The sequence below is a fragment of the Chiloscyllium plagiosum genome, chromosome 40 (assembly GCF_004010195.1).
Source record: "Chiloscyllium plagiosum isolate BGI_BamShark_2017 chromosome 40, ASM401019v2, whole genome shotgun sequence".
Taxonomy (NCBI): domain Eukaryota; kingdom Metazoa; phylum Chordata; class Chondrichthyes; order Orectolobiformes; family Hemiscylliidae; genus Chiloscyllium; species Chiloscyllium plagiosum.
In genome coordinates, this window is record NC_057749.1 from 14,055,078 (window position 1) to 14,073,311 (window position 18,234).

The 18,234-nt window shown below is 43.6% G+C and overlaps 1 protein-coding gene across 3 annotated transcripts in view; it reads left to right on the top strand.

Moving 5' to 3' along the window:
• Nucleotides 1–18,234, top strand: part of pstpip1a (proline-serine-threonine phosphatase interacting protein 1a) — a 106,459-nt gene that overhangs the window by 52,340 nt on the left and 35,885 nt on the right. For all 3 annotated transcript variants that reach the window (XM_043680393.1, XM_043680394.1, XM_043680395.1), the window contains exons 4-7: nt 8,329–8,363; nt 11,266–11,372; nt 13,952–14,014; nt 14,713–14,811. In XM_043680393.1, coding sequence (XP_043536328.1) covers nt 8,329–8,363; nt 11,266–11,372; nt 13,952–14,014; nt 14,713–14,811 — 304 coding nt within the window. The remainder of the gene's footprint in view (nt 1–8,328; nt 8,364–11,265; nt 11,373–13,951; nt 14,015–14,712; nt 14,812–18,234) is intronic.

Genomic DNA, 18,234 nt, shown 5'->3' on the forward strand with positions numbered 1-18,234 from the left:
TTTAAGAACGGAAGTCCTGCTCCAGAACTTGAACCCAGAGTCTTGTGAGGTGGATAAAAATCAAAACACATGCGAATGCTGTAAATCAAACACAAACAAATTGCTGGAAAAGCTCAGCAGGTGTGGCAGCATCTGTGGAGAGAAATAGTCGACAATTCAAGTTGAGTGACCCTTCCACAGAACTGGAATTGGAACCTTAACTCAGATTTCTCTCCAAAGGTGCTGCCAGACCTGCTAAGTTTTTCCAGCAATTTCTACTTTTGTGTCTTGTGACATGGAGATCAGTATGCTAACCACTGAGTCAAATGAGAGGGTAGGACAGGTCATCAATGGTTATAGCATGAAGTGGTAGAGTGCAGGCTTGAACACATTTTGGTGGGGGGGGGGGGGGGGGAATTATTGAACTCCGCTTTGCCATGAAAGCACCATCTTATCTCTTTATGCTTGCCTACAACTCATGTTTTTAAAAACGTCATTGATGGGTCTTTCACACAGGCTGACTGCTTAATCTTTGATGTGGGGTAGGATTGAAGACAGTCAAAGAGTATGTTTTGGAACAAATAAAACTGTTATTTGGCTCTACAGAACTGCGTACAGCTAAAAATAGACACACCTTGTCAAAATCTCTCATCTTGAACTCATGTTGACTTTAGTATTCTCGTAAAAAGAAAAGGGGAACAGTGTTTTATATTGTGAGAGAAGAGAATTAGCAAGTGGACTCTGATTGGCCAAGATATTGCTTTGTTAAATGAGCCAGAGAATGGCATGAACATTGCCAGGTGATGTCATTCTCTCAGAATGCACACCCTTTAGACCGTTCACCGATCAATTCTGCCTATTGAGGGAGTAAAAAGAGGGTTTACTGGATGGAGATGGTGGGACTGATGGATGGGAAAAGACTGGATCACTTTGGACTATATTCACTAGAGTCTGCAAGAATGATGGGGAATTACCATAGTAACTGGTCAAATACCAGATAGCAATGAGGGGAAAGTAAGAAGGCTAGTGATCAGTCTGATCATCAGTGGTACTTGCAGGAAAATGAAGCCTTTTGATTAATTTCAGAAAATGTTGTGGCAAATCAAGGTGGTGAAAGCAGGAACGTGGAGTTGAGGATTACCAGATCAGCCATGAACCCGTTGAATGGCGGAGCAGAACTGCTGGGCCAAATGGCTCACTCCTGCTCCTATATCTTATGGACTTCTCCAAAAGACCAATCCTCCATCTCTATGAAGCTTATTAAACTCACATTTTTAGCTGCTTTAAAACATTTCAGATTATTTATACAGGAGGAAATGAGTGCCATTTTATAACCTAGTAACCCAGGTTAATGGAAAAGTCATGAACAAAATCTTGTTTATGAAGAGAATGAACACTATTTGAACATTTCCTTCTATGAAACTCACTCAATGGAAATTTCACTGTGATTGAGCCTTTTTTAAATGACTTGCTTCCAAGTTCTTTTTGTGGTTTATGTAAATTAAATGCAAATATTTTCTCAGAAAACACACTTGTTTCCAGTTAAAGTTTCCAAAGCAGACGGAGGATAACCGTGTAAAAATGTTTTTTTTTAAACTCTGGCACATAATATTGGACTTCAAGGTCCAATACAGAAGCTTCAGAGTAGGAATAGACTAATATTCAGGATCAAAAATCCTAATGATGATAATGTGACCCATTGCATTGAATGTTCGGGCAGTGATATGTATTTGGAGTAGCTGGAGTATTGTTTGCAGTTTTTAATCTGAAGAAGGATGTTATGTCTATTGAGGGAGTACAAAGGAGGTTTACCAGATTGATTCCTGGAACAGTGATACTGAGGTGGTTAGGACTATATCGGTAAGGCCACACCTTGTATTGTGTGCAGTTTTGGTCTCCTAGTCTGAAGAAGGATCTTCTTTGCTATTGAGGGAGTCCAGCGAAGGTTCACCGGACTGATTCCTGGGATGGCAGGACTGATGTGAAGAAAGTCTGGATCAACTGGGTTTGAACTCACTGAAATTTAGAAGAATGGGACGTGGGGGAATCTCATAGAAACATAAAATCCTGATGGGGCTGGACAAGCTAGATGCTGGAAGAACATTCCTGATGTTGAGGAAGTTCCAGAACTAGAGGTCACAGTCTAAGAATAAGGGGTAAGCCATTTAGGATTGAGTTGAGGAAGAATTTCTTCACTCGGAGTTGTGAACCTGGGGAATTCTTTCCCACAGGAAGCTGTTGGGACCAGTTTGTTAGTTATATTCAAGAGGGAGTTGGATGTAGCCCTTGCAGCTAAAGGGATCAAGGGGTATGGAGAGACAGCAGGAGTGGGATACTGAAATTGCATGATTATGATCTTCTTAAATGTTAGAGCAGGCTTGAAGGGCCGAATGGCCTACTCCTGCACCAGCTTTTTGTTTGTGTATTCACTGCAGTTTAATAGAATGAGTGGGGAATCTCATATAACAACCTATAAAATTCGATCAGGCTTAGACTGGGTAGATACAGGAAGGATGTTCCCAATTTAACTGGGGAGTCCAGAACTAGGAGTCACAGTCTAAGGATAAGGTATAGGCTTTTCAGGAGAGAGTTGGTGGGGAAATTTTGTTCACTCAGTGGTGAGCCTTTGGAATTCTCTCTGCCTAAGGAAACTATTGAGGCTAAAACATTGAAGGCTTTTAAGAAAGGTATAGATATAGTTCCTAGGGCTAGAGAGTCCAAAGGATATTGGAAGAAATACACACTGTAGGGATTCTATGATATTCTGTGGAGACTGAGTTGGATGATTAGCCATAATTCTATCGAATGGATACTGGTTGGCTAGCATTTTTAAAATTAATTCACAGGATGAGGGTGTCACTAGCTAGGCCAGCATTTATTGAGTTTAAAAGCTGGGAGGTTATGTTGCAGCTGTATAGGGTGCTGGTGAGGCCACACGTGGAGTACTGCGAGCAGTTTTGGTCTCCTTACTTGAGAAGGGATGTACTGGCATTGGAGGGGGTATAGAGGAGGTTCACTAGGTTGATTTCGGAGTTGAGGGGTTTGGCTTATGAGGACCGACTGAGTAGACTGGGATTATATTCACTAGAATTTAGAAGAATGAGGGGGGATCTTACAGAAACATAAAATTATTAAGGGTATAGATAAGATAGACACTCACAGGTGAAACTCTGACAAGAGAGCGAAATTAGGGGGAGCAGATTTAGGACTGAATTGAGAAGGAATTTCTTTGGCAATCCTCTGGGTAATCTATGGAATTCCCTACCTAGTGAAGTGGTTGAGGCTTCCTCAGTAAATGTTAAGATTTTTTTGAACGGAAAGAATTAAGAGTTATCCTAAGAGGACAGGTAAGTGGAGCGGAGTCCAGGAAAACATCAGCCATGATCATATTGAATGGCAGAGCAGGCTCAAGGGACCACATGGCCTACTCCTGCTCTTGGTACTCATGTTCTTATTGCCCATCCTTAATTGTCCAGAGGACAATTGAGAATCAACCACATTGCTGTGAGTCTGGAGTTACATGTAGGCCAGACCAGGTAAGGATGGCCAATTTCCTTCCCTAAAGGACATTTATTACCCAGGAGAATGTGGTATTGAGGTGCCAACAACAAAGTGGCTGGCCACCACCATTTCTGAGGGCATTTAAGAGTTAACCACAGTGGCATGAGTCTGGAGTCTAGTCTTCTCTCCAAAGAGCATTACTGAAACCGATGGATTTATAGATATTTTAGTCAACCTGTTTAGGCATGTTATATCACAACTGTGGAGCTGAGGTAGGGACACGGTCATTGTGTAACATGAGCCCTTGTAATAATCCTACAACCCACCTGGTACATTATCTAGCCAGTAGCTTCATTATTCACCAAGAATAATGATTAGCTATTAACTCCAGATTTACTGGTTTAATTCCATTTAAACATGCCAGCTCAATTGGTGAGATTTGAACTTGTCTCCAGAATGCTAACCTAAAGTTGATAGTGGTAGATTATTGATCAGGAGGGAGAGTGGACATAATAGACATCAGATTAGCCATGATTGCAATGAATGGTGGAGCAGGCTCAAGGGGCCGAATGGCCCACTCCTACGTGATCTTGGTTTGTCTGGTGAAGCCATGCCCTGCTTTCCCACAGGTTTACCTGCTGTAACATTGCTGTAATTTCCATCTCTGGATTTCCCACCTCTGGTTTGTTTTTCTACTCTATGCATTCCGGATTGCCAGCTTCAGATAAATTTGGCTTTTCAGGCATCCCATAATTTGACTGATCAGGGCGACAGAGTGATCCTGTGACAAACTAAAAACAAGTTTCCGAAATGAGGATTCCTGAAAATGTCAGACGTCCGTCCGATATTTAAGCAAGGTATAGATATAGTTCCTAGGGCTAGAGAGATCAAAGGATATTGGAAGAAAGTGGGAGCAGTGGGTTGGATTTCAGTGATCAGTTGTGCCTGTTGCTAGTCCCACTCTGTCTTCTCAGGAAGGGGTCATTGGTGATTGGGTTTAACCCAAAGGTCACCCATGCCTCAGGGGAGCAGTGAGAATGGGGTCTTTGTGGTAACCTCAGTTAGTATGGGAATTAAACTCTCTCTGTTGCCTTCTGCTATATATTGCAATCCAGCTAACTGACACCTCTCCCATTACTGGCTAGGGTTACCGTGGCGGTTCCCCCTTCTCAACTTCACCCCTTTTCCTGAGGCATGGTGACCCCAGGTCAAACCATCACCAGTCATCTCTCTCTAAGCAGCCCTACGATCCTCTGGAACTATGGCAACTTTTCTTTTTTTTAAAAGAAAAACTACTTTTTAAAAAATATTAGCCCACTGTTTATTGTTGTTACTCAATGCTGTCTTTTGGAATTTGGGGCACAGGTCCCCAGGATTTGGAGAAATTCCATCCGTATCGGAATTGAACCCTATCTCACAGGAAGGGAGTTGAAAATTACTGTTTTGGTGAAGTAAGTGCCCATGGGGTCAATAGTTAGAAATAAGGAAGCTCTGCAGGATCTGGTTGTGTTTTTAAAGTGACCCCACTTTTTTTTTATTATTGTTTTGAAATTTGTGAAGTTGAAACTGTCTCCCAGCTCCAGCTCTCTGAGTAAGTAACTCTCCTAGTGAGGACTGAAGCTAACTCAACGACCCAGTTATCACACACCCTTTCCTAATGTTTCACATTTTATTAATGAGACTGCCTCATACTAGTCAAAAAACCAAAAGGACTGCAGATGTTGGAAATTATGAAACAAAACAAATTACTGTGAAACTCCACAGGTCTGGCAACATTTGTGGAGTAAAAGCAGAGTTAATGTTCTGGGTTCAGAGATCCTTTTTGAAGGACTGTTGTTTGTTTTTTTTTGTCTAATACTGCTATCAAGTACGCTTCTCATTCTTTCTTTTAACACGTCGCATTGTGTGAAGCTGACAAAGCGTGTTCGTAGTGTTTTACAACAGAAATGGTTTTGAACTGAATCCAGGTTCACACTTTTTAGTGAGCACTTGATATCTGTTAAGCACACTACATGAGTCACTGTTTACCAGCTCCTGACATTTTTATATAACAATTTGTGCCCAATTGACCTTTTAATTAAAATATCCATTGTCTGCTCCCTTGTTCCAATGGGTCTTGCACATCCCTTCAGACTGCATTAGATGGTAACATTGCTTCCAGAGCTAATTGTTTTCTGAAATTTGTCACTAGCCTGTTATCAGTAGATGTCGTTTGAAGGATGTGTCATTGACCTGTTTGGCTGTATTGTGAACGTACCTTTATATGACCAAGTCCCTGGTGTGGGACTCCAACCTGGAGCTTCCTATCTCAGAGCTTCTATCTGCAGTCCTCACTTTCTCCTAGCTCAGAGGCAGGGACGCTACCCACGGTGTTGCAAGAACTTCCCAGTTGCAGAGTACACACCGGCCTTTCTAATGAATTCCCAGCAACCAGTTAGGCTGGAGTACTGTGTACAGTTCTGATCACTACACCATAAGAAGGATGTCATTGCACTAGAGAGGGTGCAGAAGTGATTCATCAGGATGTTGCCTGGGCTGGAGAAATTAATCCCTGAAAAGAGACTAGACAGACTGGGCTGGTTTTCTTTGGAGCAGACCAAGCTCTGGAGGGGGCAGGGAGGAATCCAATCGAAGTGAACATAGCTCTGAGGAACATAAAGAGAGAGAAATTCTTCCCAAGTAAAGGGGTCAATAACCAGAGGACACAGGAACAAGAGGTTTAGAGCTTATTCAAGGCAAAAGTTTTCACCTAGTGGGTGGTGGTCTGGAACTCACTGGCTGAAAGGATGGTGAGAGGCAAGAACTATCAAGACTTTTCAGATGTATTCAGATGAGCATTTGAAATGCAGTAGCTACAAGGCTAGGTGTCATGTGCAGTAAATAGGATTAGAATGAATGAATGGATGGATGTTTGAAGAGTGGCACAGACATAGTCATAGAGATGTACTGCACAGAAACAGACCCTTCAGTCTAACGGGTTGAAGGATCTCTTTCTGTGCTGTAAAACTGACTCCAACATGAATCAAACTGGACAACATTAACCAGTCTTCACTGCACAAAAGTTGATTTTTTTTTTTGTCTCCCCCTTACCAATAATCCTCCCCGTTCAAAGAATGGTGAGAATTTGGAGTTCAATGGTAGGGAGTGGTTTAACAAATAGTTTAGAAGGATTTAGGACCCTCTGAAGAGCATCCCATCCAGCTGCCTACCCTCTCCTTGTAACCCTGCATTTTGCCTGGCTAATCCACTGAGCCTGCGCGTTCCTGAACACAATGGGAAATTTAGTATACATCATTAAGGTGGTACAGTGGCTCAGTGGCTAGCACTGCGACCTCACAGTGCCAGAGACCTGGATTCGATTCCCACCTTGGGCGACTGTCTTGCACATTCTCCCCGTGTCTGCGTGGGTTTCCTCCGGGTGCTCCGGTTTCCTCCCACAGTCCAAAGATGTGCAGGTCAGGTGAATTGGCCTTGCTAAATTGCCCATAGTGTTAAGTGCATTAGTCAGGGATAAATATAGGATAGGGGAATGGGTCTGGGAGGGTTACCCTTTCGAGGGTCAGTGTGGACTTTTTGGGCAAAATGGCCTGTTTACATATTGTAGGGAATCCAATCTAATCTGTTGGTCTTTGGGCTGTGGGAGGAAACCAGAGTACCTGGAGGAAACTCGCACCGATGCAAGAAGAAAGCCACCTGAGGGTAGAATCAAACCTGGGTCCCAGGCACTGTGAAGCAGCAGTACTAACCGCTGAGCTACCATGCTGTCCAGGTCTCTGGGTACTTACTAATGTGTATGACCTGCTGAAACAGGTTTAAGTGTAGAACTGTACTGCTGTCGTAAGCTGGGAATGGCAGCCCTCTCCCAAGATAACACCAGATGAGCTCAGATGAAAAATGTCGTCTGCCCATTTGGTCCCGCACTTCCTCAACATCATCCCCATCTTCACTGGGAGCAGGTAGACAAGGCCTTACCTTGAAATCCCCTCTAAAGGGCAACACTTTATAACCATGCAAGACCTCTGTCCTCACGTGTGTGAGACGTGATGATGTGGTCCCATCCTGATGTGGACTTCTAACCCTGAAATGTATGACCATCCTGGAAGAGTAAGGGGAGTAGGTAGAGAGGAACACCACCACCAAGTCCCATGTCATCCTGATTTGGAACCATATCACTGCTCCTTCAGTGTCAGTGGATCAAATACCTTGCACTCCTATCTAACCGCAGGTAACCTGCAGTAATTCAAGGAGATAGCTCACCATCACCTTCTCCATAGCAGTTTGGGCCAGCATTTATTGCTCATTCCTGTCAGTGGCACCCACATTCCCTTCAACAAATAAGATCAAAAGCCGGAAACAAGAGTTACCAATCACAAAGTCACATTACGCACACTACATAGTCAACGCTTAATCTTTTGTGCAGAGTAAATGGATTAGCCATGAGAAATGCAGAATTACATGGATAGGATAAGGCGGGGGAGGTCTGGGTTGGATGCTCTTTGCAGGGGCAACGTGGATACGATGGGCCAAATGACCTGCTTCCACATTGTAGGGATTCTGTGTTAAACTGAGAGAGCTTTACTGTAAAAAGAATAGTCCCCTCATTAGGGAAAAGGTGGAAAGGATTTGATTAATTGAAAAATGTACTAAGCTTTAAAAAAAACACATTAAGCTCCTGCCGTGCTTTTGATACAATTATATATTTTCAGGGTGATTCACTAGAGCAATATCTGACAGAATTTGACACTCAGCTGCATAAAGAAATGTTAGGCAGAAGCTTGGCAAAAGAGTTAAGTTTTTAAGGCATATATCTTTTTTTATTGATGAAGTCTCCTCTGGTTTCTTTTTCAGTACTCTACGAATAGCATTTGACAGTCTAAAGCAACGTAAGTAGCAGAGATTGGAATCTGTATTTGTCATATACATTTACTTTTACCTTTTTTATGGGATTCTTCTAATGATATCCATTTGCTCAGATGTAAGTATCACCTTGAACCAGGAATGGTTATTTTTATTTATCCCGTGTATCTCACATCCAGTTACTATGAGCTGCAGGGCTTGGTTACCCTGATCACATACATGAAACTGCACCGATGATCTTGCTGAAACACTCAAAATTCTAGAGTAGATACGGAATATTGCCCCGGATGGGAGATCCAGAACCAGGAGACACAGTCTCTGAATCATGTGTTGACATGAGGCAGAATTTCTTCACTCAGAGGGTGGTAAATATTTTTGGGATTCTCTCTCCCCAGAGGACTGTGGAAGCTCAATCATTGGCCGAGTCTAAGGCAGATCAAAAGATCTCTGTCTATGTATTAAATATATCAAAGGGGTATGGGAATAGTGTGAAAACGTTACATTGAGGTAAGAGATCAACCATGATCTCGTTGAATTGTGGAGCAGGTTTGAGGGGCTATATGGCCTCCTCCTGCCCCTGTGTTCACCAATGGAATCTTTATGACTTGAGCCCTTGTGTGGATATCTGAATGTGCAACCTTCTGACCAAGAGCAACTGAGGAAGCCAAGGGCACCACGATGCATTCTTAATCCTTACACACCAGAAGCTCTTGAGTCTTGGAGGATTTGTATTATCAATTTGCACTTATTTTGCTTGTCTCAGCTAATGTTGGCTTCCTTATCTTTACATGACATAAATCACCAAGTTCAGCTTGGGGTGGGTTATAGGTGTCATCAGAACTTTTGAGACTAAAATAAGAACATTTTCAGGAACTGTGCAAAGTTATTAAATCTAAGAGATTCATCTGTTTTTCCCTTTGTCTCAAACACCCCTTTGCCAATTCATTCGCACCCCACTCCCCAAAAATGAAACTCATGCTAAAAAGACAATAATTTTGAATCCTTTTCTTGGTTTTATTGGACCTTCACCACAAGGAATCCAACGTTGTTTTAAAAAAACAAGCTTCGACACTCTGAATATTTACTTTTTAAATCCCTGATGGAAAATAATGTTTTCCCACTTTTGGGAGAAAGTGAGGACTTCAGATGTTAGAGATTGGAGTTGGGAGTGTGGTGCTGGAAAAGCACAGCAGGTCAGGTAGCATCCGAGGAGCAGGAGAGTCAGTGTTTTGGGCATAAGCCCTTCATCAGGGATGAGGCTAGTGGGGCTGGGGTAAGGCAATTGGGAATATGTTAGGTAAATGGAGGTAGGGGCGAAGGAAACGGTGCCACCCTCTCAACCTGTCCATCACCTTTCCCATCTATCCTCTCCACCCTCCTCTCCGATTCATCACCTTTTCCCCCACATTCATCTACCTACTGCATTCCCAGCTACCTTTTTGAACCCCCCCCCTTAAGCCCCACCCCTCTCCCATTTATCTCTCAGCCCTCTGACCACAAGCCTCATTACTGATGAAGGGCTTATGCCTGAAACGTTGATTCTCTTGTTCCTCAGATGCTGCCTGACCTGCTGTGCTTTTCCCACTTTTGTCTAATATTGCTTTCCTGGCCCTCATTGAAAATTAGGAATTAAAATCTCCTTGGTGTCAAAAAGATTCCCCATAATCGAACCAGGTCAGCCCTCCAGCACAGGCCTAATGGGCTGAATCACAGAATCCCTACAGTGCGGAAGCAGGCCATTCACCCCATCAAGTCCACACTGACACACACCGAGCATCCCTAGAGCCACCCCATTGCCATATCCCTGTAACTTTGCATTTCCTATGAATAATCCATCCAGCCTGTACATCCCTGGACACTATGGGCAATTTCCCATGGCCAATCCACTATAACCTGCACACCTTTGGACTGTGCAAGGAAATCTGAGCACCTAGAGGAAACCCACGCAGACACTGGGAGAGCATACAAACTCCACACCGTCACCTGACGGTGGAATCGAACCACGGTCCCTGCTGTTGTGAGGCAGCAGTGCTGACCACTGAGCCAATGTATCACCCCATTAAGCTGCAGTGACTTTGCTGGCAGTGTGGTAGAACCAGGTATGTACATATAGCCTCAAGACATTCTGATTTCCCCAGTGAAATCTGATTGGGATTTTGTTTACCAAACTGGGTGGCACGGTGACTCAGTGGTTAAAACTGCTGCCTCACAGCGCCAGAGACCCAGGTTCATTTCCAGCCTCTGGTGACTGTCTGTCTGTGTAGAGTTTGCACAAACATTCTCCAAGTGCCTGCGTGGGTTTCCTCTGGGTGCTCTGGTTTCCTCCCACAGCCTAAAACTGTGCAGCTAAGGGTGGATTGGCTATGCTAACTTGCCCCATAGAGTCCAGGGATGTGTAGATTAGGTGCATTAGTCAAGGAAAATGTAGAGTAATAGGGTAGTGTAATGGGTCTGGGTGAGATAGTTCCCGGAGGGTTGGTGTGGACTTGTTGGGCCGCAAGGCCTATTTCCACACTGTAGGAACTCTAATTTTCCTAATTCTACCCCCAAATACCATTTGTCTTTTAATGGACCGGTGCATTAAGTAGCAAATCAGCTGGAGCAAGAAGGTACCACTTTGCTGTGAGCGGCTTTTCACGTGTGCTTGAGTTTACTGGGCAGCGGTGAGGGTGACACCCGAGGGCAGTGTGACTATTTGTGTGAGCAACTGGTCAAGGTCAAACCACAACACGGTTCAGTCATGGGTGCTTCCATTCAGTGTGACTCAGATGGACACTCTAGCACTAAATTCAAACATCTCCCCCTGTAATCCCCAACAATATCAGAAGAAACTGTCCATTAGGAGTGTATTTGAGGAGTAAGGTGATCTACCAATTCTTTAATTTTTGTTGATTGCATAGAGTAGACAGAGTGCATATTTTGTTTCAGAATTGGAAAACATTGGAAATCTACACATTCAGCTGGCAGTCACGTTAAAGGATGAGGCAAAACGCCTGGAAGATTTCAGGGAGAGGCAGAAGGAGACGAGGAAGAAGGTAAGAATGACGAGTGTGTGATAACAGATGACAGGACACTTCTTTTTAAGAACGGTGTGAATTACACTGTGCTTGTATCATTGTCAGAGCTACTTAATATTGACAGATTGCACTTTGTTTGGAATTTGAAAAAGCCCCACATGTTCCTGTAGGAGCATTGCAAGATTTTTTTCATTCAAAATCTGCATAGTCCTTGCCAGATAAATATCTGAAAATGATGTTTGAAATGTCTGTCGGTCATTTGAAGCACTCTGGGGACAAAGAATCTGACCTGAACAATGTGTTTTTGTTCTTGCTGAAAAGGAAATGTAAAACCACAGGCTTTTTACATAAAATGAAGTTAATCTTTCATGACCTGAACTCTAGCTTGTCTTGAAAGCTTGACCTGTTTGAGTGTTGAGAGATCAGTTCAAGCCTGAATTCAGGTTTGTAAATTGTCAGGTTTTTTCCCCCTTTTTTGTTTTAAAAGCTGCCTTTACTAAAGGCCATGTGGAGGTGCCGGTGTTGGACTGGAGTGGACAATGTCAGAAGTCACACGACATCAGGTTATAATCAGACAGGTTTACTTGAAATCACAAGCTTTTGCAGTGCAGATTTCAAATAAACCTGTCTGACTATAATCTGGTGTTGCTTGACTTCTGACTTTTCTAAAGGCACCATCTCTTGTCAGGATTCAGTTCTGTCGGTTTTTAAAAATTCCTGGTACCTATCCCTAAAATAGTCTGAGATAGTGGGGTTTAATGACCCATTCAGGAGAGCTGAACCACCTCTATTTTCAATAGATGCAGACATAAACACATTTTCAGAGCAGAAATGACTGAATTCAAGTGCTGTCTCCCTCCCCGATCTAGCTCTGATGTGACAGACTGTTGTAGAAGGAAGGTGGTGGTGTTACAGTTTGACCCAGGTAATGTCCCTGGGAGCTGGGTTTGAATCCTATTGGTATTTGAATTGTTGGGGGTTTGGTAAAATGAAATCTTCTGGTTAATAATGCTCTTTTAGGAACAAAAATCTACTGTCCTTACATGGTCTGGCCTACATGTGACTCCAGACCCACAGTGATGGGGTTCAGTCTCTGATCTCTGCGTGATTTAGGAATGGGCAATAAATGCTGTGTCTGTGTGTGTCTGTGTGTCTGTGTGTGTCCGGAATCAAAGGACCATTAGCCTGATTCTTGGGATTTCTACTGGGAATGAACGAGATGATTATTTGGAAAAGAAAAAAAATCCAATTGGAAATTTATGGTATCTAATTTTGCTAACCTTCCGAATGGGTGAGCACTTTCATCTAGAAGGATAAGAGCAACCGATCCATAGGGCCACCATCCTATCCAAACCAATCACTATCCTGATTTGGAAATGTGTTGCTCGTTCCCTCACTATTACTGGGTCCAAATCCTGGAGCTCCCTCCTTAACAGTACTATTAAGGTCTGCAGTGATTTTAAGAAATCAGTTCACTGCTAACTTCTGGAAGGGAAACTGGGGACAAGCAATAAATGCAGGTGCAGCCAGTGACACTCCCATCTCGTGAATGAATGAAAAAAATTTCAGCTCTTGCTATGGATGGATTTAATTCTGAAATTCCCAATGGGTTTTGCAATTCCAGGATGGTTGTTGGTCCCACTGTCTCTAACTTTATGTAAAATTGATGAGGGGTTCACAATTTGTTTAAATGGTAGAGGAATGTGTGAATGAGAGGGGAAATGTTCATATTGATGAAGGCTTTTAAAATAACAGAGACCGATTATCCTGTCACCAAGTCACTCCTTATTTACATGGGCTGTGACCAGCCAGCTCAGCCAGTCCCGAGACTGAGGAGACTTTCTGAAGCCTCCTATTTATAAGAGTTTTATTTGTTAGCCACCCTCTGTGTAATACTATTTACGCAACAATTCAAACCCAGTTTTTTTTTTTAAACTGAACCTATTTTTTTCTAATCAACGTGTTCAGAGATGTTATCTCCTCTTTGATCAGGTGGGATTTGAACCCAGGCCCCCCACTTCAGGGGTAGGGGCATTACCACTGTGCCACAACAGGGACCCTATTTTCTGTTTACATCTCTCAGCCAGGGCTCCCTGATTAGCTGAGGGTTGTTAACCTGGGCCGAGATCCACCTGGCACGGTGGGTCAGTGGTTAGCACTGGGTGCCTCACAGTACCAGGGTCCCAGGCTTGATTCCAGCCTTGGGCGACTGTGTGGAGGTTGCACATTCTCCTCATGTCTGTGTGGGTTTCCTCCAGATGTTCCGGTTTCCTCCCACAGTCCAAAGATGTGCAGGTCAGGTGAACTAGCTATACTAAATTGCCCATAGTGTAAGGTGCATTAGTCAGAGGGAAATGGGTTTGGGAGGGGTTACTCTTCAAAGGGTCATTGTGGACTTGTTGGGCCGAATGGCCTGTTTCCACACTGTAGGGAATCTAATCTGGCCATGGTTCCAATCACTACAGCTTTTTAATAATCTGTCCTGGTTGGAGGGTAGGGTATTGATTCTATTTGAGGTCAGCAACCTGACAAAGTGATCTGCTCTGGTCATTTTTATTTTCACAAATTAAACTAACCTCAGCACGTTTTACCAACAGTATGAAAATGCCATGGACCGTGTTCAGAAGAGCAAAGTGGCTTTGTATAAGAAGACACTTGACGTAAGCAAAACATTGTGGGGCAGTTGACAAAACGGACTCCATCGAAGGGATTTTTTTTGGATAAAGGACAACAAACTCAAAGAATGTGCATTTATAGCAATTAGTTCAAAAAGTTGTAGTATTTTAAGAAAGCTACTTACTTCGTTATTAATTATCTTTTTAAAGAAGAATTGGATAAAAACTTGGAGGGAGAATATTATGGAGCAATGACCATAGATTAGGAGAGTGGGCCTAATTGTATATCTCCTAAGGAAGGATATGCTTACCTTGGTGACAGTACGGTGTAAATTCATCAGAGCAATCCCTGGGATGAGGGATTATAAGCAGAAACTGAATAATTTTGAGGCACTATTTGCTGGAGTATAGAGGAGTGGGAGGTTGGATAGATGGTGATCAGGAATGGGAGCATGGCTCCATTTTCCCCACTTTCCCCTAATATGAAGGAGCTACAGTCAGCCACAGCACCTGAAATCCAATAAAACTGGATACTTCCAGTTGATGCAGTTCACCACTTGCTAAGGTATGTATGTGTTTTGGGGAGGTGTTTTTGTGTCAGGGTGTGAGCTGTAGCCTGCTGATGGAGGTAGTTAGCTACCTGGTCAATACCAACATCAAACTGAATGATGGGACACTACTTTGACACCAGCCAAGCCATCCTGATGGTCATGTCTCTTGACCTGTCTTGTCTAACTTTGCAGTCAAAGAAATGCTATGAACAGAAATGTAAAGAAGCAGATGAGGCTGAGCAGAGTGCTGAGCGTGTTCAATCCACAGGAAACCAGAAGCAAGTCGAAAAGGTAAACTACTCACTGACCAGAAATAAGGTCGTTGCTTCCCTCATTTAGTTTCTTTTCGTAATTTTTCTATTTCTTTCGCCATTTGAATTTGTTTCTCCAATAATCTCACCCTCTTTATTGTGAGACGGTTTTTATCCTTGATTCCTTGCCTGCCAGTTCTAGGTTTTTGCTTTGGTCTCTGGTCTTTAGTTTGAATGTGTATGTGTGAGCATTTGGGACTTGACCTGTTCTGCTGAATGTGCTCTTCCTCTCCTTTCGGTAACTGTGATGTCTTTTAGACTTTATCCTTTCACTAATTGTTCACATTTTCTGTGTATTTTTCTGTTGGACCCAGGAGACCAAGAGCATGTTGGAAATGTAATTGATCCTAATTAAAGGCACAGCACAATTTGGACATTCACTACACTGCACTGAAGCTCTTGACTCGGTGTTGAACTCTAACAACACTCCTGTCACTTGCTCTGGTGCCTCTTCAGAATATAAACCTTTCAAGCACAGCCTCTGATCAGATGGCCCTGCTCCTGCATCCTCAGCTGGATGAGAACAGCCCATGTCCAGGGATTGTGCATCAATGGCTGGCCCTCAAGCTGCAATACTACAGTTAGCTGTTTGAATTAGTGCCTCTTTTCACTTGAGACCTTTCTAAAATAAGCATCTTGGAGAGTGACATTGAAATAACTCCAGAGGCCAGTGTCCCATCACTAGGTCCTCCTTTCTTTACACATGGAGAGTCTTTGACACTGATCCAGCTCCCTCAGAGCCAGCTCTCAATGAGCAGAACCTCTGATATTTCTGTTATTTTTTTCTTATTTCTTTCTTCTTTTTTCTTTTTCTGTTTTTTCTTTTAATTTAACCCCCACACTACCGCCTAACTGCTGTAGTGCTTATTTTTTCCTCAGCACCCATGGTGTGTGTGTGTGCAGGTGTGAGACACAGTGAGAGACACTAAGTGCACCAATCTTTATTCAATTTCCACCACCAGGAAGATAGGAAAACGCCTGGGTGGCCAGTGATATACCTGTTTATATCTATCAACTAGAACTCCCTGATTGGACAAGATTAACAGCCCAGTCAGGGAACTCATTCTCTCAGGGCCATCTGGCTGACTGTTACAATCACAACAAAATGTATTAGTTGTCTTCTTGCAACTCTAGTACAAGAGAGGGGCTTGCATTCAGAGACGTTTTGTCTGTTTCCTCCATTGCCATCTCTTTCTGTCTACCTCTTGCTCTCTCTCTCTGACTGTGTATTTTCTTCCAACCACTCATTCCCCCACCTTTCTCTCTTGCTCATACTCTGTCTGTGTGCGTGTCTGTGTGCGTGTCTGTCTTTTTCTATCTGTCCCTTCCCCATTTCTCTCTGCTCAATTCCTAATTTCTTTTGTCTCTCTCTTTGTCACACCCTCTCTTACCAACTCCTGTCTCTGTCTCTGTCTCTGTCTCTGTCTCTGTCTCTGTCTCTGTCTCTCCTTCTCCACTTTTCCTTGCCTGTGCTCCTGTGTTTTTCCCTCTCTCATCCCTCACCCTGCTGCATCTGTTTCCCTCCCAACCATCTCTCTCTCTCTTCGTTGTCCTCGTTTCTCCTTCTGTCCCTCTCTAATCCCCTATGCAGCTGTGCCGGTGTCCTTCACCCCACACCCGCCACCACTATCTGTTTTTGTTCCCCACTCCCTTCCCTTTTTAAAAACTTGCAATTCACTTTTGTTTAAATACTCTAAGATAACACAATGTCTTTTAAAAAAAACTTCCTTCGTAACAGATGAAATTTGTAGGGCAGAGAATGAGTGGATTCTGGGAGAACCTGTTGGGCTGAATGTTATGGCTTAGAGTGGACGCTGGGAAATTGTTTCCGTCAGGCGGGGATTCTACGACCCATGGGCACAGCCTTAGAATTAGAGGGGGTCAATTTAGAATGGAAATGAGGAGACATTTCTTCAGCCAGAGAGTGGTGGGCCTGTGGAATTCATTGCCATGGAGTGCAGTGGAGGCCGGGACATTAAAAGTCTTTAAGGCAGAGATTGATAAATTCTTAATCTCGCAAGGAATTCAGGGATAAGGGGCAAGTGCGGATAAGGGGCGTTGAAATGCCCATCAGTCCATGATTGAATGGCGATTGGACTTGATGGGCCGAATGGCCTTTCTTCCACTCCTATTTCTTATGGTTTATATTAAAGGAATCCAAGGATTCAGGTGTAGCCACACTATTCTTTATTACCAGCTGAAAGCTCTGGACTGAGACACAGCTCCTGTGACTGGAGAGCTGTTTATGCATAACCCCAGGTGTAACCACATCCAAGCTTTGTACACTAGGAATGTCTCTATTTGCTTGTGATCGTGTTTGTGCACAGACTTGCATTGTAGCTGGACTCTGTGTCATGTGAGCTTTTGAGGCCATCTGTGCATTTTATTTTTAAATGTGTGATTCCCAAGCTCTCCTGATCAGGGCCCATAAATGATCAAACTGGAGCTGTGCATGTCTAATCTTGACACATTCACTGACAGTTGTAGTCTTCTGCATTTGACAGGTGTAGTGATCTGTTTAAGCATGAGCCCCCGACATGCCCAGACTGAGAAAACACAGGTTCTCTAACCCCTGCCACACCCTGCCCTTCCCATGCACCAAATTGAGGAAGGAGGGCTTTTTAAAAAAAAAATTACTTGTGGGACATTGGCATCGCTGGCTGGGTCTGTGTTTATTGCTGACCCTGAATTAACCTTGAGGTGGTGGTGAGCTGCTGCCTTGAATCACTGCAGTCTGTGTGCTATAGATAAACCCAGAAAGCTGTTACGGTGGGAATTCCAGTATGTTGACCCAGCAACAGCGAAAGAATGGTGCTATATTCCCCAACGTCAAGATGATCAGGGGCTTGGAGAAGAACTTGCAGGGGGTGGTGTTCCCAAGTATCTGCTACCATTGTCCTTCAAGATGAAAGTGGTTGTAGGTTGGAAGGTGCTGTCTGAGGATCTTTGGTGAATTTATGCAGTGCATCTTGTAGATGGTACACACTGCTGCAACTGAGGGAGTGGATGTTTGTAGAAGTAGCGCCAATAATACGGGCTGCTTTGTCCCAGATAGTGTTGAGCTTCCTGAGTGTTGTTGGAGCCTGGATAAAATTCCTCTGATGGGAAAGGCAGCTGGGATGGATGTTATATCAGGGCATGAGGAACCTGGAGCACTGTGTTCTGTCTTGTTCTCCTGAACAAGTGTGGGGCACATTGGGAGGGTTTCTGCAAACCTGGCTGATCTTGCATTGGTCAAAATGCACTGGCAGCAATTCTCTTCTATGGGATGTAGGTGTCAGTGGCAAGGCTAGTGTCTGTGTTGCCTATCCCTCGATGGAGTGGCTAGCTCTGCCATTTCGGAGGGCAGGTTAACACTCATCCACATTGTATTGGATCTGAACTCCAGTCTAGGCCAGACTGG